The sequence below is a fragment of the Nanorana parkeri genome, unplaced genomic scaffold (assembly GCF_000935625.1).
Source record: "Nanorana parkeri isolate BGI_ZX_2015 unplaced genomic scaffold, ASM93562v1 scaffold712, whole genome shotgun sequence".
NCBI classification, from domain to species: domain Eukaryota; kingdom Metazoa; phylum Chordata; class Amphibia; order Anura; family Dicroglossidae; genus Nanorana; species Nanorana parkeri.
In genome coordinates, this window is record NW_017306980.1 from 312,889 (window position 1) to 336,900 (window position 24,012).

General features: G+C 42.5%; 1 protein-coding gene across 1 annotated transcript in view; it reads right to left on the bottom strand.

Moving 5' to 3' along the window:
* Nucleotides 1-24,012, bottom strand: part of BRAF (B-Raf proto-oncogene, serine/threonine kinase) — a 74,270-nt gene that overhangs the window by 24,616 nt on the left and 25,642 nt on the right. Inside the window, exons 2-7 of the mRNA XM_018563932.1 lie at nucleotides 10,823-10,924; nucleotides 6,542-6,799; nucleotides 5,371-5,474; nucleotides 4,242-4,344; nucleotides 1,532-1,680; nucleotides 521-640 (exon numbers count right to left, since the gene is read on the bottom strand). Coding sequence (XP_018419434.1) covers nucleotides 521-640; nucleotides 1,532-1,680; nucleotides 4,242-4,344; nucleotides 5,371-5,474; nucleotides 6,542-6,799; nucleotides 10,823-10,924 — 836 coding nt within the window. The remainder of the gene's footprint in view (nucleotides 1-520; nucleotides 641-1,531; nucleotides 1,681-4,241; nucleotides 4,345-5,370; nucleotides 5,475-6,541; nucleotides 6,800-10,822; nucleotides 10,925-24,012) is intronic.

Below are 24,012 nucleotides of genomic sequence, written 5' to 3' on the forward strand. Positions count from 1 at the left end.
CCCCCAGCAATGTGACTGTGCTGTCACCGACAGCTCTCAGTCCAGTCACAAAGTGACAATCGTTGTGACAGCCAATCCCATTAGATCAAATGCTCTCTAAAAGCATAATTGTTTCTGGGCACCACTACAAACAACAAATAATGCACACATATGTGTGATCTACCATGCACGTCAGGAGTAGGAGAATTCATTTTGGGTTGATTTTGATGGTGGGTCATGGTAATGGCAAGAAATTTACAGCTAAAGTTTAAAAAAGTTTTTACTATTTTAGGCATCTTTCTTTGATAATGAAAAAATAGGAAATATTAAAATTACCATTTCCATCAAATGAATGCCAAATTTGTCTTGAAGGTATATGTCCCCTGGATATACTAATAGCAAAGATACAGTATATACAGTTTTAAACACATGCCAAAAACTGGGTTCAGGTGTTAATGTGTGTTTTACCTTCCAAATACAGGGGTGAGAACAGCCAGACAAAAAGGGAAATTCCAGAAATATTAAGACTGATGTATCTTACCCACTGAAGTCGGGCAGAGGTGAGGGGGAACAGGATTCGACAGCTGCAGTCACCTCTTCAAACGGACCTTCGTCCTGAGATATCGGGTGGTGTTCAAAGAACTTGGAGACAAACAACAAACTGGAAGGCAAGACAAAATGGAGAGTGAGACTTGCCTAAGTTGTACTGTAGCCACAAGAATTCACAGCTTTACATGGACGAGAACAATGTTTTTCTGTTTTGGATAGGGTGAAGAAGGGTTAGGATTTCTGTCAAGTTTTTAATGCTGCCAGAATATCCACTGGGGAGATTTACCTTCCCTATTGGGCCTGGTGACCATTGTCAGTGGTACAGAAAGTGATAGGAAAGCCACAATTTTTGAGTTGTCACAAAGGAGGTGAGGGGAAGTCTTCCAGTGGGGACACCCGAGAGGATTTCCCCTCATTTTGTAGAGACTTTCTTTCCTTTTCTTCCGTTGTCTCTGACACAGCAAGTGAAGGGAAATCCCTCCAATGGGACACAAAAAGCAAAAAGTATTTAAAGTACAGCGCCCCCTGCAAAGAAGACATGGATTAACAACCTCCCGTACCACTCAGGCACCACCAAACTCTGCTACAGTGAAGAGAAACTGGTGGCTGAAGAGAATGAATAATCCCACCAATTCTTGATACACCTCTGCACTCAGTGGTTCGACCTCCTGGCTTCTATGTCACTACTGTATTCTGTAATAATGTAGAGGCTGGCAGGAGCAAGCACAGTGCAAACCAGGGACTGGACATGCAACACCCCCGGAAGCATTAGATCCTGCAGGATATTTAGGTGGCGGTTTCTCTTCACTACAGCAGTTGGCATGGGCAGCAGGAAAGACAATAATTTTAGCGAGTTCACTTCTCCTGCAGGAGGAAATTATTACCATTGCATTGGGGTGTAGTTTACCCTGAACGGACCTCACACATTTCAATATACAAAAGTTGGTTTTGTGTAGCCGTCACCTTAAAATCAGAACACAATGATTTGCCCATGGGTGCTTACTCAAGTCTGTCGTAGTTGACGCACATAAGGGGCACCTCTGTGCTGCACCGCTGGTGAAATTTATAGCCACAAGTCTGGCAGCGAAAACCCTGGAATAGCAGCTTCCGGCAAAAGTCACAGAATGCCAATGTGAAGAACGTTTTACGTACCTGGAAAGACAAAAATCAGGAAACACACGTCAGATTTCCCCCACATTAAGATGACGGTGTCATATGGGAGAGATCAAACTCATGAGACAAGAGAAAATATAATCTTTCAATTCCAAACTTCCTACTTCAAGGTGTGTTGTTGAGTTTTGTCAGCAAGAACGCTTTGAGTCACTGACATTTTTAAACGCTTGCCATTACATATTTCAATTACAGCAAACGTACTTATTTTGTAAATGTTTCCTCTACAAGTTAACTGTATATTTAGGAATTTGATTCGCATCCCTGCTTTAAGAAACCCGATCGCCAGACCATACATTTCAACAAAAGTATTCCCATAAGACTAAATGTGCATTTAACACATTTTATCCATGTTAGTTACCTGTAAAAGACTCCCTTGTATAGACATTCAAAACCCCTGAGACTGCTGCTGGGTGCCACCATCTTGGATGTGATGTCAGCAGCCCTAGAAGACCCAGAACTGTAACCTAGATTACTCTCTATAGTATTCCCCTTCGATCCACCCCTGGAAACTACATAAAAGGTTATGTAGGTAGGTGAGAGGAAGAAGCAGGGAGCTGGGTCAGCACAAAGAGTAATTAGACACTCCCAGAAAAGGAGAAGGCCAAGACATACAAGGAGGGAGGGGGCTGTGCTAGGGAATTGACTAGTCAAAACTTCTGCCAGGGTTTTATTGCTACACACCACAATGTTTTATCTAGAGTTGTACTTTTAAAAGGAAAAACTAGATGCCCAACTACCAACTATTTATTCAGTCCAATCACCCAGAATATACAGATCAAGGGGTTTGGCTTCATTGCCTACATGCTTGCTTCACCCAGTATAGCCTATGAACTAGCATTTTTTCCCCTCAACCCCATAGTACACAATTATCTTTTTGTCGCTTACCCACACTCTGTTAAACACCAGGATCTGAAGTAAATATCAGTACTTTGGAGTATAAAGAAACATGTGTATGCGTGTGACATTGCTAATCTAAATCAGCACCTTCATACAGGAAGTCCCTCTGAGATCTGGGCTGACGACTTGTACCTTACACAGGACTTGTCTATAGCTTCTAGTGGCTGATCGGAGCAGAAGTTAAAGGAAGATACGTATACGAGTCTTTGGAGGTATGCATTTAATCTAAGTGAACCTGTTGCTCTAAGCTGCATGGACAAAGATGATATTTACATTAAAATGACACTAAACATCCATTTACATTAAAATGACACTAAACATCCATGTACCTTAACTATTAACAAAAATGAAACCTATTTGCGTATCACTTAGTTGTAGATTCTCAAATCATCTCTGAATTCATGCCGACACTGTCCTTCCTTCTGGAGGGCGGCTACTTTTGTCCTCCATGGTCCCTGTGTGTGTTGTAAAGTAGTCACGGCCCCAAGCTCACTCCCATGACGGACTACGATCTTAATGTAAATTAGTGAAGCTCTTAATCCATGACGGGAGGGCGCTTCGAGCAGTGCAAACTTTACAACACACACAGGGGCCACGGGGAACAAAAGTAGCCAGAAGGACAGTGTCAGCATGAATTCAGAGATGTTTTGAGGATCTACAGCCCATTGACGCACAAATAAGGTCCAGTATTGATAAGAGTTAAGGTACTTGAAATGTATTTTTAAGATTCAACTCCTGGATTTAGTGTCACTTTAAAGCAGATATCAAGCCTGTTCAAAAAAAAAAAAAGATGGTCATGTAGTGAAGGATCCAGAGTATCTAACAGTGCATTAGTTTAAATTTTTTTAAAAAGTCCACAAATACAATTTCTCTTCTTTTTTCATCTCTATCTTGCTGGGTGAGTGGGCAGGCAGCGGTGGTACAAGAACAACTCGTACTGTAACATTACAGCAGTGTCCTGCACTACATTTCCTAGAGAGCCTTAAATTCACCCTCCCTGCTCTCCAAGCCCAGAAGATCCAACAGAAAGAGCAAACACAGAACTCTCTAATCAAACAGAGAGCCAGGGTTGCCTATGGCATGTTCATGTGGGAGTGACCAGCCTTCTGGACAGCGCTCTACCGCTGGAGATTGCAGCTGCACAGTCTAAAGGGTGAAAAAGGGTAGAACAGAAGCATACAGCGTTATCCTTAGACCCCTTTTACATGGGCTGGTCAGGAGGGGACCTGTGCACAGATCCCTTTGTGATCGGAGCAGTATGGATTGGAGGTCACAGCTCTGATATTCATGTCCATATAGTTTTTTTCCTGCAATGGACTGACAGACGGAGCCGATTGGATCACCCGTGTGAAAGGAGCCTTATACAGCAAGCGCAATCTCTGATCAACAGGCATATGTGGCAGTTCAGAAATGAGTAACATGAAAACTATTATGCTATTAAGCTGCAATGCTTGCTATTTTACATTTTACCTGTACATTCACTTTAAGTCACACCTCAACATATTTATGTACAGCTGTATTTTAAAATGTATTCAGTAAGGTTTTTTTTTTTAACTTCGTAAATAAAAAAAACATAATATAAAATGTGAAAAACCCTGGAGGTAGCAGAATCCCCACTTCCGCAGTGTACTGTTAATACATACAAAATTATGTGTTGTGAGGGGTACGTTCTCCAGAACTTCTACGTGTAGCTCCTCTCCCGTAAGCCAGCTGATGTCTGTATCCCAGCCTATTGGCTTCATCTCCCTGTCAAACAACAATTATAGAATTACAAACCTGGAATAACAGGAAAAGGTAAAAATAAAAAAGACAACCACTGTCTAAAAGTAAATTGAAATCTTCAATGAAAACTATAAAAACATTTCTGTAGCATATAATTTACCAAACAGGAAAAAATGTATAGCATTTTTCCACAGAGAAGCCAATAACAGTAATCTAGATGTTTCCCTCAAGCAACATATGGAGAACACACACTCCGAGATCATTAACAGGAAGGTCAGATCACTAGGACAGGAAGTGAGGGGACATCAGATCAATGGAGACACCGAAATAAAAAACTGACAAAGGTTCGAACGCTCATCATCGCTCTATTCTAGGTTTTTCTAGCTCCCCCTTAAAAAAGTCCTTTAATTAGAGTGCGGATTTTATCTGTATACAAAACATGTGATACCTGCCAATCTATTTCAATTCACTGCAGGTCCACAGATACATGATGGAATTAAAGAAACCGGTCATGCAAAAAAAATAAAAAAAATAGAAAAAAAGGATTATAAGGGGAGTTTATCAAAACTGGAGCAGACTAATTCTGGAGCAGATGTGCATGGCAATCAATCAGCATCCACCTTTCATTTTCAAAGCTCAACTGAACAGACCGAAGATAGAAGCTGATTGGTTGCCGTAGGCAACTGCTCCAGTTTTGATAAATTCCCCCCTATATATTCTCCAGTGACCAAGGCCTACTACCAGCACTGCAGCCCAAGTTAGTCACTTCCAGTAGTGTTGGATACCTGCATTCCCGCTGTGCTCTGTGGTCCTATACTCTGATCCCCATGTCGCCACAGGTCTCAACAGCGACAAGGCAGTCGGAGGAAAGAGCCACAACGTGCAGCAGGGGACACAGGTATGCGACACTATCGGAATTGCCAAAGGCTGAAAAGTTGGAAGGGAGATCTCCTGCAGTGATCTTACTATAAGATTTTTGTTTAGTCTGACAGGGTCACTTAAACAGATGAGATTTGGGGGGAAAAAAACCTACAAACATAATCATCTTACCCATCCTGGTCCCTGTAGACCGCACAGCATTCTGGAATAAGACCTCGCATCATTAGTGCTTTCTTTAGGCTGTCTCGCACTGTCACACCACACCTAGCTGGTACCTGGACGGACAAATATACAACCAATGTTTATTAAGCTGCACAAATGACAAGGGTTGTTAATTTTTTTTAGAACATGTGGAAGATAGTGGGGCATGTGCCCTGCATTCAATGACTTTAAATTAGATCAAGAGATATAAGACTTTATCTTGACAAAATATATAGATAGAACCAATTGCCATATATGGGAATTAGTGGCCGTGCATGTTCTTAAGTACATTTTTTCTTCTCTCACCAATACAAACATTACAAAACGGCCCGGTTTCTTTCCTGCTAACAGAAATTAAGCAAACATTTTTTTTTCAACTCGTCTTAACAGAAGAGCGGGGTGAGACACAGAAACAACCTTTATTTCCACAGACTATCTGCTTAGAGCTATAAATGGCTTTTAAATCTGTACTTCAGGCAGATATAGAAAACATGAACGCTGGTATGCATTTATTACACAAATTGAAATGTATTTTAACCCCTTCATGACTGAGGCCTTTTTTTCATTTTTTTGTACCCATGTAAGCCAATACAACATTTTAAATTTGACTTGATTTTAGACTACTTTAATTTCAGCTTCTTGACTGCAAGCACAAAAAAGGGGATATGCAAATTATAATCAATGCATGCCCGAAACACCACACTAACTTTTCAGCATCTACCAAAAAGTAAACTTAATTTTTAGGCATTCAAGCAACCAGCACAGAAATAAAATAAAAAAAAATAAAGAGAAGGACAAAATATGTCCTAGATTTTTTTGTGGTTGCTTGATAGACATGTGCACACTAAAAAAAGTTAGTTAGCAACTATGCGTGGGTGCAATAGCCAGCCTGCTATTGGCTGTTGCAATTGGCCAATAGCAGGCTGGCTGTTGCACCCGCCCACTGAGCAGAGGAGCGGACTTCAGAGTTAGGGTTGTGTTGCTTGAGAGTAATTATTAACTCTCAAGTTACTATTACTCTCAAGCAACCAGAAACTACAGTTATCTGGCAACTACTGATCCCCGTGGGTGCCAGATAGCTGGGAGTTCACTGTATCTATGGTGCGTTTAGCAGCAATGTTTGGCAAACAGGTGTACTTACCACTGTGCGCTGTTTGTTAGGTAGGAAGACTCTTACAATAGGTTTCTGTGGAGATTTGGGGTTAATACGGGAGAGGTCAGAGGGGTTCTGCAGGACGGACAAGGAAGAGGGCGCTAAAGACAGGGAGGAGGGTACAGAAGATAGAGTCATTTCTGAGGACAGGGATGATGAGGAGTCTGTTCCATTCCCCAAACACTCCAGTAACTGCTGTTCCCTCTGCTGGAGGGCATCCAGTTTACTTGTGTATTCCTCATATGCCTGCGGGAAGAACACCACAAACAAAATCAATACTATTGTATATTTGTAAGGAAGGAGAGAGAGCGTGAGAGTACAAGATAGACAAATACAAACAGAGAGGTTTTCATACTATAAAACAGAGTGCACATGAAGCTTGTGCAACCCCTAAAAATCGCTGTGACACAAACCCTGCAAGCCTGATCCTAGACGTCACAAAAGTGAGTTTACAGGGCCCAATGCAGTGATGTCACATGAGCGAGCCAGTAAAGAGGGCATCCGTCTGCGTTCTCTATCTGCAGATGCAGACATCTAATGCAGAGCTAGTGCTGGGCTCTCTTATAAAAAGTAAAGCATAATCTGAAAAAAAGAGGGTATTAAGGAAACAGTCTGCAAAAAAACATTTTTAATATAAAAACATTTTAATTGAATATTTTTTTTTTTAAATAACACTTTACAAACAGTTTTTAGTTTGCCATTAAAGCACAAATTAGAAAGTGCTCTTCCACAATTTTTGTGTCAGCTAGACAGCTGACCCTTGCCAGTCGTGTGAACTAACTCCTAGCGATCTGTGTTGTCATAGCAAATCCATGCAAATGCTTAAATATTAAAAATAAGCACTCCACAGCCATGCCAACGTGTCCATTGCTTTTTGACATTGCAAACTCTTGTCCTGCACTGGGAGACCTAAGCCTCAGCAACTGCCGAATGAAGAGTAGACTTTGTGGTTTGTGGCTCAAGGGGAACAGTGAAAATGAGGCAATCGCTCATTTCCTGGTGTTTAACACAGAAAAGGGACTGCTCACCAAACAACTGTAACATGTAATCCTACATTTACAAGGCTACAGGCAGTGCAACTCTGGCATGCCATTCACAATGCAAGGTTTTCATCAAATTTGATGCAAGATCTTTAATAAAAATTGAACTCTGCTTAAATTAGACAACTACATTCCAGGTGCATCAAAACAAAAAAGGTGTGCAAAGACTTGCGTTATATTTTTTTTAGAAAGCACCCATAGCCTCAGTAGAAATACCGTATATACTCGAGTATAAGCCGAGATTTTCAGCCCATTTTTTTGGGTGAAAAGTGCCCCCCTCGGCTTATACTCGAATCAGCGCCAGCGCGTCTTCTTACTTACCTCGCCGAGCGTCACTGCTGCTCCGTTGTGCGGCGCTCCGAGCGGGGTCATCTGGCAGTCTCCGTGTCCTAATTTAGGTGGCCGGAGACTGCCAGATGACCCCGCTCAGAGCGCCGCCCAATTGGGTAAAAGTAGGTACCTCGGCTTATATTCGGGACGGCTTATACTCGAGTATATACGGTACCTGTCCCTTGCAGAATAGGAAACCTGCTCTCTACATGGAAGTAGTGGTCTTTTTGTGGAGTTTCAACACACTCCCTGCTCAGACCTATAGCTCAGCAATAAGTAAAGCACATGTTCCCTGCTGACTAGACAACTCTAGCTGAGACTCAGCAGAGGCAGGTAAGACCTCTGCATAGAGACCACTGCTTCCACGCAGAGAGCAAGGGTCCTTTTCTGCAGCATGCTGGCAGAAGAAACACTTTCCTACTCAGGCTGTGGCTGCTTTCTAAAGAAAACAAACCATATGACATTGAACAATGTAACTGACACAAAAAAAAAACTAATATTCTAGGAACCAAAAAAAAATAATAAGTGACCAAGTTAAGTCATTTTGCCTTTGGATAATCATTCTCTGCCATTTTCAAGATGGTTTACCTCCTTATGATCATTCTGATGTTTGCTGAATTGTTAAATTCAATCTGATTGTTGAATAGTATGAAAACTGGCTATACTAATAAAACTAGAGCCCTCTGGTTTCCATTTCATACCTGTCCCCGCACCATCTCTGCCTGTCTGATAAAAGGGCTCGTTGTCCAATGTGATTTTGACTTCGGTTTATTAGCTGAACAGGGATTTATCTGACCGATAATGGTCTATAAAACCATGTGACTACACTATTCCACCCCATTTCCCTTCCCACTATTGCATGGCTTTCCTCTGTATAAACATGCATACACCTGACAGTTACAACGTAAAATAAAACAATGCCTCACAAGGCTTAAATTGATCTGGTCACTATCCTAACCAACCAAACAAAAAAAAAAAAATGCAAAAGAATCGGCTGAATATGTATCTATCCAGTGGGTGGCAAAGAAAACCTTCACTTGCTTCAAGAGCTTTAAGAACTCGTGCTATCCAACACTTCCGAGTGCGTGAAATGGTGTCCCCTTACTGGGCATTATGGTTTCCGCCACCGACCCCTACAATCAATACTGTGTCATGACATAGGGGTAGGCAGAAGAATCTACAGCATCCAAACAGGGAACATGCTATCTTACAGAGATTTAACCATTCACTTTATCCAAAATGGAAAATAAAAAAAGTTGGCTTTAGCCATACTTCAATCTAAGCTGTAATTTCACTTTATACTCTAGTAGCAACCCTTCTAAGAGGCAGGAGGTTGGGTACAGTAAACATGCAGGACAAATAAATGAGCTGCCCAGGAAGAAAGGAATATTTCAAAGGATCATGCGGCCAGTTCAGAAGCACATTACGTTTATGAAAAGTGTCAGTTTACACAACGCAGGGCGGTAAAAGCAAAAGGACATACCGTATATACTCGAGTATAAGCCGAGATTTTCAGCCCATTTTATTGGACTGGTGACAGCTTATGGGATAAACACATCTGGAGGCATGGAGACACGGGAAAAATACGTTCACAAAGCAAAAAGCCCTATGAAAAAGGAACTCTAGCCTTACTTTAGACGTCTGCATTACATACTTATATATATATATATATATATGCACACCTTCATGTAAAACTGCCTTATTTTAATTTCCTTGTGTATTGCTCTTCTCATTTAGAATTAAGCCAGAGTGGAGATCATGTCCTGGCAATGTGGATTCACCATTGCGGTCTGTGGGGAATCTCTTCCTTGCAACCATAGCAAGAGTTACATTTGCCCTAGGATTCTCAGAGATTCCCAATACTGCTCTTGTGATTGGCTCACTGTTTTACCCAGAAGTCAGGGCAGAATTTATAGTCAAAGTTTAGGCATCAAGGATTTTCCAACACAGTTTCTGCTGGCGACCACCAGAAAGTCCATATTGTGCAGCCCTTTCCGTTCTCAGTTTATGTTGGGGACCTTGGACACCGAGCGCTCTTACCACAAAGTACATAGAGTTGTCTGGGTTTTTACTTCCAGAGGAACAAAAGGAATATTGCCCAGCTTCTCTGAGGAACATCGAGTCTACACATTTACTTCAGTTCACAGTCTACTTCCTTTGTCATCGTCAGGATACTTAATTAGCACTTCCGATGTAAAACAGCACAGTGGATTTATTGGTTTACCATAGCCCTGAAGTGACACTGTGCTAGAGGAACAAATACCCTCCCCATCACTCCCCTACCACTTCATTTGGCAGCCTGCAGAGGACATATCTGGCACTACCTTGAATGGGAAGAATACCCATTTCCCGATTATTGCCACAATGCAATGCTTGGCGTGGGTGCTAGTCACTACAATGGGGCAGAGAGAGTCCAAGGAAAGCTTAGACAGCACTTCTTGTACTAGCAAGAATTATGAAATTTCAAGCATCTAGGACGCAGCAGGGAAGGAACATGATTACCTAATGGTATGTACACATTTCCTTGTTTACTTGGGTACTGTTCACTACAGTACACTTTTTACTTTTTCTTTATTAATATAAATGAATCCTGTCATATGCCATTGTAACCAGAGTAGTCCCCTACAGAAGATTTAATATTTTCCCCTGCCTGATATTTCCAATGGAAGCCAGTTACTCTTACAATGTACCCCATTAGAAGATTTAATATTTTCCCCTTCCTGATTTTTCTAATAGAAGCCAGTTACTCTTCCAATGTACCCCATCATTGATAAGCATAACATTTGCAAAAGCAGCGTTCATCAATAGCAGCACATACTGTATATTAACAGATGGTTGCGAATTATTCTATGTACTTTGTATAGCAAACCAACTACATAATTGATTCACAAAAACCTACCTCCACATATATTGAGGGGGGATTGTGCTCGCCTCCGAATTTATCTAAGAGGGCTTCAATGTGCTCTTGCGTTAACTTAATCATCTGCTTGATGTTCCAGATCTGAAAGAATAAAAGGAAAAAGAAAAAAAAAAAAACATAAGCAATAATAAGTATAAGTTCAAATACTAGCCTGCTCACAAATGCGACCAGTAAACCAAAATAACAACTCTTTACATTGATGCACTGACAAAATAGAAAAAAAACACATTTACAAACATTTCTCAATTGGAACAAAAGATTGACAATATAAATTCATATTTTTAAAACCATCTGTAAAAGGTTAAAGTGGACCTGAACTCCAAAAGTAAAGATTTGGTTTCTTATAGGGAATATCTAGAAATATTATTTGTGCCTAAAAAGTACCCCAAAATATCTACTTTCTGTATTGATTTCTTCCTAAAAATAGCAGTTGTGCCTTCCGAACCTTGAGCCTCAAGGCGGTATATCTGCAATGTGAAATCATCATGGCTGCCTTTGACCGTCTGTCTTACCGGATTGGAGGTGAAATTTGGAGATGTCACCACTGTGCTGCTCACTGTTCTCCTTGCAGGAGAGGAAGCTGCACCTGAGGACCTGCATTGCAAATTTCTCCCTGCTTCATCCCTTCTTTGGATCTGTGCTTCCTCCACCTCTCCTGCTGCTGCTCAATTATTCCTTCATCAATTGTTATAAGCTCCCCTACTAGAGAAGCAGCTCTGAGATGAAGAAGCCAAGCCCTTCATCTATTAAGATGGCTGCCTGCACAAAAAGACATGGTGCAGAACAAGGAATATAAACTATGCATTACTTTCAGGCAGCAAGTACAGAAAGATGTATGAACAGTAGCTCTCTGCATGCTTTAGGTAAGTGCTGTTGCTAAAAAAAATAGCTGAAAAAATAAAATCAGAGGAGGTACACACTGTCTCCCTCTCAGTTTTGGAAAATTATCCACAGGCTGCCAGCAAGTATGCGATACTGAGCTCTCTCCTAGAAAGTCCAGCATCCTTAGCAAATCAAGAGTTTTGGATACACAAACAAAATGTTTGATGTAAAATAACTAATTTTAAAAGAAAAAAAAAAAAAAGATAAAAAAAGATACTACAAAATACATAAAACAGGTTTGTAAAAACTGAGACAATAAAATAGAACTGTCCAAAAACCAATACAGTCTTTCCGTTATAATATTTTATATTTAGATTTTCTTTTATATTCTTTGGTAATGCAACAGCCAGTGGGTTGGTTCTGGGCAACAAAGTACACGTTTCACTCTCAAATATTCAAACATACACTAAAAACTGAAGATGTTTAAAACTAAAAAAGATATTTAAAATCTAAAAGTGCAAAGAATAAAAAAAAAAAAAGGGGGGGGGGGGGATCAGAATTGCAAATGACTGAGGTCAGTGGCTCTTTTTTGCCTGAAATGGAAACCGACACACAACAACTGGCAGCAAGACATACACATTTGCTCAATAACTGCACAGTTACATAGTTGGAACTGTGGTTGTTAGTTTCTACTATATTTTTACAGGTTGACTTTGCAAACTTTAGCTCAGATTCTAGATGACAACTTTCCTTTATTTTGAGAAGAGTGGGAAAGGCTTAGAAACGTGGAATCCCTGTTTGGGAGACTACCTTTCACTTCCTGTTCTGTCTAGCACCCTGGACTGGAAATGAGGGCAAATCTCCTCTACGGGGATATAAACTAAAGATGCACTGATAACGGTTTTTCGGTATCGAGTACCGATACTTCCGGTAGCATGGAGTCGGCTACCTGGCCAATCAGGAAGCAGCTCATTATCCGCTGCCCGGCTTCCCGGCTCCATGCTGTTTGGCTGGAAAGCCATTCAGCATCAAACCAGTTGTTTGGCCGACTTAATGCCGATTGGCTGGGAAACCAGCTTTTTGGCCAGTTATTTACCCATGGCCCGGTTTCCTGATTGGCTGGGAAGGCGGCTCCATGTTCCCTTGCAGCACTAGAAGTTCCAGTATCGGGGGTACGTTTCGGAGCAGTATCGGCACCAATACTAGTATTGGTGCATCCCTAATATAAACCACAAAATATTATGGCAGAAGCTTTAACTTTCCCCACACTATCAAAAACTAAAACAAAAAGTTTTGCCTGGAGTTGGGCCTTTAAAGCGATCACCACCTTTTAAATTTTTTTCTTTTGGCTCCCTGCAAAAGATGGTTGTTTATACTTACTTTTCCCTCCACTAATTTGTGGAATCCTCACTGTCTTGCAGAGCAAAGTTTCTCACAGAATCTTTCCATTCAACACCCTTGTGGGTATGGCAGATGCTCCATGTCCCCTGCTCTGAGACTTGGTTACACCTGCTGACCGCCACATCACTTCGGTTTTAGCCAGCATACAATTAGACATTCTCTGCAGCCAGTATTTCTCAGGATAATAGAGCAAGTGGAGTCCCCTTACTTCCAAAATACAATGATCAGGCCCGAGTGGCCAATTGCTAAGCCCAAATACTGTCGAGTGAAGAAGGTCATTAACTTGAAGCACTTCATAAGCACTTTAGCTTGGAGCAACTCCTTGAGCATATCAAAAATGAAAATCAAAGCAACTCAGAAGCAAAAAAACAACAAACCAACAAATCAGAAGCACCTGAAAGCAAACTGCATTTCACTTGCTTCAGAGTCTGACGCCGTATACAAAAGCACAAAGACCTTACTTGACGCAGAGAGGCTTTCATGGAATGTTCTACCCAGACAGACATTGTCAGAAGAAATTTATTTACTGGTGCCAGGGTACAGTGCACATTCGTGGCCTTGATGATACAACTGTCCTATCAAATATTCAAAGCTCTGGGTGTTCAAACGATTAGGAAAAACAAAAAGGTGATAAAGTGATGTCAGTAGAATATTATTTGTACAGATGTTGGCGTGGACGCACGCAGAAGTACCCTTGATCTTTGTTTTGCATGACAGGAATCACTTAACGTTTAAAGGTCGGTATTAATAAAACTGGAGCCAAAAGAACAGCTTTGTCATGTTTAGATTTGCAGAGCAAGGAGAACGCAAAATGATAAACACACAGCCGTGAAGGATTGTACTCTACAGAGAAAACTCTGACAGCAAACCCTCAGTCCCTCGCTAAGAGTGCAATGCAGAATACAAGAAAACCACAATAACCATATAAAAAAAGTCATTACATCTCATATTTATGTGACAGTTGCAGGTTAATCTGTTTTTGGGCAAACTAGAGAAATCTCTGAGCACTGTTTATTCTCGAGTAGTCACACTTGTGCTATAAAATGGGTATTTCCAATCATGTTGTATTGCCAAAATAAAATTAGGAATCAAGTAATAGGAAACTATAAGATGATTTAAAGATGAACACGAGCCAGGCAGATCTCTCTCTCTCTCTACATATATATATATATATATATATACACACACACATATATATATATATACACACACACATATATATACACATATATATATATATACACACACACCCATACACACAAAACTGCCTGGCCCAAAAAAAAGTCACCACCTAGATTTCGGGCAGTGTTATGATCTGGGGTTGATTCAGTTGGTCAGGTCTAGGTTCAGCAACGTTAGATCTCCAAAAAATGAGGTCAGCTGCTTACCTGAATTGTCCATCAATTGATTTTTTTTTCCCCCTGATGGCACGGGCATATTCCAAGATGACAATGCCAGGATTCATCGTAAAAAACAGTGGTTCAGGGAGCATGAGACATCATTGTCACACATGGATTGGCCACCACAGAGTCCAGACCTTAACCCCAATGAGAGTTTTTTGGGATGTGCTGGAGAAGACTTTACACAGAGGTCCGACACTCCCATCATCACTACAAGATCTTGGGGGGAAAAATGTATGCAACTCTGGAGGGAAATAATCTTGTGACATTGCATAAACTTAATGAAACAATGCCACAGCGAATGTGTACCGTAATCAAAAGGTAAAGGTGGTCCAACTAAATATTAGAGTGTGTGACTTTTTTTGGCCCGGCAGTGTAAGAACTGTGCTTTACACGTCAAGCAGCTGTAAATCCCTTCAGCTAGTCTTGTGATCCAGACAGCTCTGCTAGATTTGTGATTACACTTAAGGACACTTAAGGTGACCATACACTGTATGATTCTCGTACGAGAATCGTGGGAAATCCCGCGATCGTACAGTGTATGGAAGGCGTACGACCGTTTCTACTGTACGGTCGCACTTCTTCTGTCGAACAAGCAGGCAATCGTACGATTTTCGGCGGGTTAGTGGCCTGCTTGTTCGACAACTGCCGAACGGGCCTGTGTGCGCACGCACACACTGCTCGTTTGCAGTGATAGGAAGCCCGCCCCTCACTGCGATCATTGGAAGCCCGCAGCGGGGCGGGTTTTCGATGATCGCAAGTACGATCTGCCCGTCCAAGATGGGCAGATCGTACAAGCTTTCAATAAGCTTACGACCATCACAAGACAAAAGTCTTGCGATGGTCGTAAGGTGTATGGGCACCTTTAAACTCTGGATTTTAATATTTAAATATTTAATTTTAATATTTAAAAAAGCATTCAAGTAACTTAACTTATGTATCACTCAGCTGTGGATCCTCAAATCATCTCTGAATTGGTGCCGACACTGTCCTTCCTTCTGGAGGGTGGCTGCTTTTGTTCCCCATGGTCCCTGTGTGTGTTGTAAAGTAGTCACCACTCTAAGCTCACTCCTGTGATGGACTACAATCTCAATGCACATTAGTAAACTAAACATGAGATTGTAGTCCATCACGGGAGAAAACTTGGATCGGTGACTACTTTACAACACACACAGGGCCACGGGGAACAAAAAGTAGCCACCCTCCAGAAGGAAGGACAATTCAGAGATGATGGGAGGATCTACAGCCGAGTGATGCACAAATAAGATACATTTTTGGTAATAAAGTAAAAAGGTACTTTAATGCATTTTTAAGATTTAACTCCTAGGAGTGTCACTTTAACTACTGCAGTTAAGCAATACAGATTGGTCACTGACCTACATCCAGGTCGGCTGAATTGTCAGGGGAGGAACAATAGCGGACTGCTCAGGTCAGCACTCCGAGTCTGCTCACTTAGAGGGTAATATTTATTTTCTGCCTGAAACAAAGCTGTTCAAAGCTTACCAAAACCTTACAAACGCTTTGCAAATTTTGCGGCCATGCTGCTCATGCAAGCTGAAGCCGCTATGTAAGCAAGGCCAAAACAGGATACTTGCAGAATGCTGTAAAGAAGAGGTCTCAAACTGAAATCACTCGACAATTTTTTTTCTCTCATGGGGGCCACTTGCCAAATTTCATACTTTAAAATAAAATGTAACTATATTCAGTTCGGTACAGACACTAATATACACTCACAATAAGGCCCCATTCATATCTGTAGGTTTAGGTGCAATTAGGGATTCCTGCGTCAGGAACTTGCATTTTCCTGCAGCAGAAATCCCTAATTCTGGCATTTAAAAGTGGCAGCTGTCACTCATTCAAGTTAATGATCAGGTGACAGCAGCTGCATGTGAACGCCTGCACACCGCATGTAATGGTATGCGATATTATTACAGGCGGTTAGAAAACACTCTCCCTGGATGCACAATCATTGCGTTCAGGGAGAGTGATCGATTCCTAACCGAATGTAATCATATCACATACGGTGTGCAGGCGTTTACATGCAACTGCTGCCACCTGATCATTAACTTTAAAAGTGGCAGCTGTCACCTATTCCAACGCCAGATTAGGGATTCCTGCTGCAGGAAAACACAAGTTGAAAGATGCAGGAATCTCTAATTGGACCTAATGATAAGAGGTATAAACACGGCTTGAACTATCTTGCTTTGCATGTAATGAGTCTATCTCATATATATTAGTTTCATATATATATTTTTATTACACATACACACACACACACACGTGTGTGCGTGTGTCTCATTGGATTCCGGTGTTCCGTGAAATTTTCTTGCTACTAAAATATTCCGCGGTCAGCTGTTAGTGGTATTATAACAAAGTGGAAGCAACTGGGAATAACAGCAACTCTGCCACGGAGTGCTAGGCCATGTAAAATGACAAAGCGGGATCAGCGCAGTCGCCAACTGTCTGCAGAGTCAATAGCTACAGACCTCCAAACTTTGTGTGGATTCAGATTGGCACAACACCAGTGGGTAGAGCGCTTCATGGAATGGGTTTCCATGGCCGAGCAGCTGCATCCAAGCCTTACATCACCAAGTGCAATGCAAATCGTCGGATGCAGTGGTGTAAAGCACGCCGCCACTGGACTCTAGAGAAGTGGAGACGTGTTCTCTGGAGTGACGAATCACGCTTCTCTGTCTGGCAATCCGATGGACGTGTCTGGGTTTGGCGGTTGCCAGGAGAACGGTACTTGCCTGACTGCATTGTGCCAAGTGTAACGTAGTGCTGCAGCTAACGATTATTTTCAAAATCGATTAGTTAGCCGATTGAGTTTGATTAATCGGTTAAAAAAAAAAAAAATATTTTTTTTAAATGGCTCCAGTGATGGGACTACTAGTTTGTATTGAAATTGTAGTCCATCACAGGAGCAAGCTTGGAGCGGTAGAAGTAAAAAAAAAATGTACTTCTTCTCCCCGCATCCCTGTGCCGATCGTGGATGTGGGCGGGCGGTGAGCGTGAGAAGGGGAGGAGGTGCGGCGTGTGGATGTAGGCGGGCGGGTCTGGCAGCAGCAAACGTGAGGTGGGGAGGAGGTGTGCCACGCAGCGTGTGGAGCCGTGAACAGGGACAACTAATTAGAAGCCGATCAATAATTGAAAAAGTTGACTACTTTTTCAATCATCGATTATGTCGATTAGTTGTTGCAGCCCTAGTGTAACATTTGGTGGAGGGGGGATTATGGTGTGGGGTTGTTTTTCAGGGGATGGGCTTGGCCCCTTAGTTCCAGTGAAGGGAACTCTTAAAAGGCATCAGCATACCAAGACATTTTGGACAATTTCATGCTCCAACTTTGTGGGAACAGTTTGGGGATGGCCACTTCCTGTTCCAACATGACTGCGCACCAGTGTACAAAGCAAGGTCCATAAAGACATTGATGAGAGAGTTTGGGGTGGAGGAACCTGACTGGCCTGCACAGAGTCCTGACCTCAACCCGATAGAACACCTTTAGGATGAATTAGAGTGGAGACAGCGAGCCCGGCCTTCTCGTCCAACATCAGTACCTGACCTCACAAATGCTTTTCTGGAAGAATGGTCAAACATTCCCATAGACACACTCCTAAACCTTGTGGATGCCTTCCCAGAGTTGAAGCTGTTATAGCGGCAAAGGGTGGGCCAACGCAATATTAAACCCTATGGACTAAGACTGGGATGCCATTAAAGTTCATGCGAGTGTAAAGGCTGGTGTCCCAATACTTTGGGCAATATAGTGTATATATAATTTTTTTATTACAACTCCAGTCCCCCTCCACACACACACACACAAAATAATTCCCAGTCGTCCCTCCGCAAGTAAAATAAACTACAGAGCCCCCTCTCCCTCTTAACTTTTTGCAGGGAGGAGGCACAATGATCCCTGGTGATCCAGTGGTTGATTGGTAAGGAACTTATCAATCAATCCTTTCGCCCAGCGTTCACTGAAAGAGCGCTGGCCGAAAGGATCGGAGTGCTGGCACAGAATCAGCTACAGGGTCTGCATCCGACAGAGATTCAGACCGTGAAGCTGCACCCGCAAGTCTGGTCAGCGGTCCGTGACGGTACCTGACTTCTGAGCTGGCTGAGGGACACATAGAACCGGCTCGCGGGCCGGTACTTTGAGACCACTGCTGTAAAGTCTTCATCACTGGCAGAGCCAAGTACAAAGCCTACCCTCCCTTTCTCCTTCACAACATTTAATACTAAATTATAGGTACACTTTAAATTGCGCCTTTGATAGGACAAAATGAGATATAAAATGCAAGGGTGACTATGTAAATGCTAAACCGGTCAGGTCTTGCATTCCTGGGATAGCAACGATCATATGCAAGGGTGATGACACTAACCAGCTAAACTAGTTATGAACTGTAAGGAGTAGCCTGATGCTTTAGGCCCTGCAGCACTGTGGGTGTCGCACAAAAAGCAGGGCCGGATTTACTCTCCCTGCCGCCCCAAGGCCAGGTCCTGTGATGCGCCCCCCCTTCCCATCAATGGAGAATGGCAACCAGATGGCATGGCAGCGGGGTTAGTGTGAATTATTTTTACAGTTTCTTAATTTTTTTTAACTTTTATCACTTTTTTTATTTCATTATTTCTTATTTTTTTAATTTTTATTTATTTCATTTTTTTTGTTATCAATTTTTTTATTTATCTTATTTACTTTTATAATTTTTTTATCTTATAGTTTATAGAAATCAGCGACAATCGGCTGCCTCACTCTACATTCAGTCCTGCTTGTACAAAGCAGGACTGAATGTAGAGAGGGCAACATCCCCACAAGGACACCTCTGCCGTCCCTCTGCGCCCTGCCCGGCCTCGGTGGTCCTGTGGGGAATCCGGGCCTGTGTACAAGAACAGCTAAATAGAAAAGGTCTGTTAGCTCTCCAGACCAAACACAGAGAAACAAGTACATAATTCTGCAGGCGCTTGGTACAATACATGAGCTGGCAGGTCACCAGCATGAAAACGGGCATGTAGGAAATATATGGACTACCACTCCTGACTGCCTTTTGAAAATGCTAGTCACCTGCACATAATCCAGATCCTCAACTCGCAATACTTCGTCACTGACCAAAAAAAAAAGTAAATCAGAAGTGGAATCTGGACCCCTACTTGCATACTGCAAATAGCATTTTCAGAAGCAGGCTAGCAATGACAATCCACAGACTCTTATGATGAATATTATGTCATTACTAAGTGAACATTTGCTACATTTAGAAACGTTAATTGTGCCAAAGCAGTACACTGAAAAAAAAAAATGTACCTATAGTCTTGAATTCCTTCAGCAAAATAGAAAATGGTATGCGAGGGTGCCTAGAAAGCTCTGGTGCCTACAGCCTCATATCTACAGTATAAGATATCTACAGTGTGAGATCTCAGGCACTGCTGCCTCTGACTGTTAATCTTAGGAGATTTGAAGTGAGATTTGGCGATGACATCACTGTGCTACTCCCTGTTCTCAGAGCTGGAGGCTCCGACATGAGGAAGCAAAGTTCTGCCTCTACCAAGATGACTGCACACACAGACCCAGAGCAGAACAAGGCATGGTAACAAATTCATGGAGGAAAGTTCAGCTGAAAATACTGGTGGCTAGTACTTTTCCCACACTTTTTTGGGGGAAAAGTTTAAAGAGTTCAGTTCCTCTTTAAAAAGTTACTAAAATATACTAACGTGACCCTGCTGGTGATGTGAAAGTAATTAAAAAAAACTCAAATAACTTTATCAAGAACTGGTGGAATTTCGCAGTGTATGGCCACCTTTTCTTTGCAGCATGCCGGCTCCTACACGGAAGAGGGGTAGGGTGAGGGATGCAACACAAACACTAAAAGAGCTCCAGTTGCATCCACCCATACAAGCCCAGGCTCAAAGTCCCTTATATTTTTGTAAAAAGAATACAAGGTGTTCTGTGATTGGAGGAGGAGAGATTGTGTCACATCCCCATCCTCCTCCAATCACAGAACACCTTGTATACTTTACAAAGCATTTTTTGAATGGGCTTATAGCGAGAAGAAGCAAGGATGTGACTGGACCTCTACACTGCTGCAATCCACTGCTGGAGTCCAATTCATTACTCTCCGCAGCTCCCAGAAGAAGAATTTAATTTTTTTTGTGTAGAGGACGGCATGTTTCCAGGTAAGATTATATTCTGTAGCAGCTCTTCACACATAAAATACAGCTTTTTGGGTCATAACTAGCACCTGCAGTGTGTAAATGATCATTTTTTTCCCCAGGGTTGGACTTTAAAGTGGCATAGGGGCCGACAAATAAAACCACAAGGTATGGCAGGCCACCAGACATCCAACATGCCGGCTAAGGGTGTCCGATGTGAAGATTCTACCAGAGCTTGTAACTTTACAACAGAAGATCTGAAATGGGTGGTATAAGATTATGCTTTCCTTTTGAAATGTCCTCATTGGTGACAGGGTCACTTTAAAGAACTTCAGTTTGCATAATAAATGCCCATATCATGCCCCAGCCTTGGCAGAGGGACCCGGGCAGGTCATCATTCTTTATGGCCAATACTGATGCATGTACAGCATTGCAAAGACCGCTGGCTACAAAAGGACCCAAAACTGCTCGCCTCTGCTCAGACCGGGGAGCTGAATTTCCAAAGGGCGAGATAAAGGGATACCTATAGGCATAAAAATGATGTAAACATCTGACAAGGTTACCCAACATTACATTTTGGAAACTTGCGCGTGACAGTTGAGAGTCACAATCATTACAACTCCTCTTCATAACCATAATCGAGATGAATACCAGTTCTGGTATGTTTTATGAACTCGAGAACACACGACTCAACAAAGTCAGTCCACCCTAAATCGACATTTATGTTTCTTGCCGATGCGGCAGAGTTAATGTGACCCTGTGGTCACTGTAAAATGAATCTGGGCTTTTCCTAGGCAGAAAAAAAAAAGTATCAATGTGTAAGTTTCAGGCTAGGTTCAAATCTGCGCGATATCGCACAAAACAAGAGGATTTCCATTCAAGTCTAAGGAAAACGGTGCACACCTTTGCGATTTGTTGTGCGTTAGAAAATCGCCTGACGCGCAGAAAATGTTCAGGAGCTATTTTCAGACTGTTTTGGGTCTCAGACATCTCTATGCATTGAAAACTGGGCAGTTTCCAAAGCAAAATCGCCCCTCAAAAAACGTGCTGCAACCGCGCAAAAAGAGCTCACCAGCGCAATCGCCTATGTGTAAACCTAACCTAGGGCCTTGCTCACACCAAGGCTTTTGTTGCACGTATTTTTCTGCACTGAAACGCTCAAAAAAAAAAAGAAGAAATCCCATTCATTTCTATAGCCCCCGTTCACACCTGAGCGTAGTGTCATGCGTAGAAAACCGCCCGTTAATGGAAAAAGTACACACTTTTTTTTTTTTGCCAAGATCAGCACGATTTGTCCCCATAGACTCAATAGGAAATGCGTGTTGCAATTGTTGTTGCGCATTTTAATGAGACAAATCTGCTCATAAAAAGGCACAACTTTAAATATGCACAAAAATGTGCGTAAACAACATGCTAAAAAAAAAAAAAGCATCTGGAATTCGCACTGAAACACTGTCACCTGTGTGTGAATGAGGCCTTAGGGCCATTGACACCATGGTGTACAGTACCGTGCTCTATGTGGGTTGCCTTGACATTTTGATCTGATCTGACCAGAGGTGCCTGGATGAGAAGTATTACAAAATAGGTTCCCGTATTTCATTCACTTGGGCACTTCGGGACAATTCACATCAGCAGCTGCACTACAACAAATAAGCTGATGTGGTGTGTACGGTCAGGCACAGTGCTGATTCACCGATCCCAACGCATCCTGCGATTTACCTTTTTTTTTGTTAAAACTTTATTGAAATGTCATGAGTAACATTTAATTGAGTTTGGTGAGCACAGTGCGATGCGGTTGTACCGCGTCACACCCTGCTGCGCTGAAGGAAAGAAAAGAAAAGAACCGGACGCGGCACTTCTTTTCAGTGCACAGACACCACCGAAATGCAGTCTTGTGAACTGAGCCCATTGTAAACAAGGGAAACTGCCTTGTCTAGTGCTAGGGCTGCCCTCGAAAAAGCAGCCAGTGACGCCCCAAGACATCTGGCCAAATCCAGCCTTAGTCACTTGCCTGGAGCTTGACTTTTAAGGGCAGGTTCACATAATTTTCTAGACCAGAGCTGGTGCGTTGCGTTTTTGCCACGTTCCGGAGCAGCTTTTTTTTTTTTTTAGCTTAAAATGGGCTTTCATGTGGGTACCAGTGTGTTTGTATGCGTTTCTAATGCGATTCCATGCATTCCGAAGAGGTAAAATGAGACCAGCAGTATTTTTCTGGTCTGGAACGGACTGCGCTGGTGTGAACAGAGGCCAGAAATAGCATAGGGATACATTAGGATGCATTTTGGGTCCGGAAACAATCTGGATGTTTGTGTGAATGGGCTCTAAAGTAGTATTAATCGCGCAAACATTTTTTTCACTATTGAATCCAGACCAAACAAATACACATTGCTCAGCAAAGTATTTATTTACATTCATGTTCGTTGTGTCTAAACAGCTCCAGCTCTCAGCTCGGCTTTCCTGAACTTCCTGTCCAGTGCAAGATCACAAGGGATAGCACAATCTCCAGCTGTCCATCTACTAGCTTGAAGAAGGGAGGACTGAAGAGATGGGAGGAGTCCTACTTTGCAGTGTTTGCGTGACACTCAAGATTACTAGCACACACACAAGTCTGGCTCCATAGGACCCTGCAAAGGAACGGAGCCACCCTAAGTGCCTGTTCACACGACGTCCGTTTTGTGTGCTGACCTGATCCGTACGCTCCTGCACTCAAAATGCATCCCAATGTAACCCTATGTGTTTTATAGGCTACAGTTCTCACGTGCGCAGTCCGTTCAGGTTACAACAGAAAAATACTGCATGTCACATTTTGTACGGTCAGGAAACGCAAACGCGTCCAAAACGCACTGCACTGCAGCTAACATACTAACAGCACCACTCCAGCAAAACATTTTTTTTTTACTGGAACGCATCAAAAACGCGGCCAAAACGCACTGCATCAGTAGCACCGCGTCTGCAGATCCGGACCTGATCAGGACCTGAAACTCATGTGAACAGGCCCTAAACAGGATATCAAGACCACTGCTCAGGGGGATCAGCTGATTCGGCAGAAACTAAAAACTTTTACACATCAAGGAGCAGCATCCATTGTAAGTGATTTCATCAGCATATGAAATGGCTTAAAAGGAGAACTATGAGGTGAGTGCTTTTCACTCACCTCATAGTTCTAGCCGACCTGTGATAATGAGACTGTCACAGGTCGGCTCAGTAGATCAGGAGGTGAGCGAACACATACCGGCGTTCGCTCCCCTCTCGATCCTGTCACGGCTCTCTGCCGTGACAGGGGAGGGGCTGGATTCCCCCCTCCCCGATCCTCCAGCGCTGACTGGCGAAACGGACGGGGCAGGGTACAGCTGGCTCTGCCTCTAGATAGGCAGAGCCAGCTGTCAGTCACGCAGTTGGGCGGATCCCAG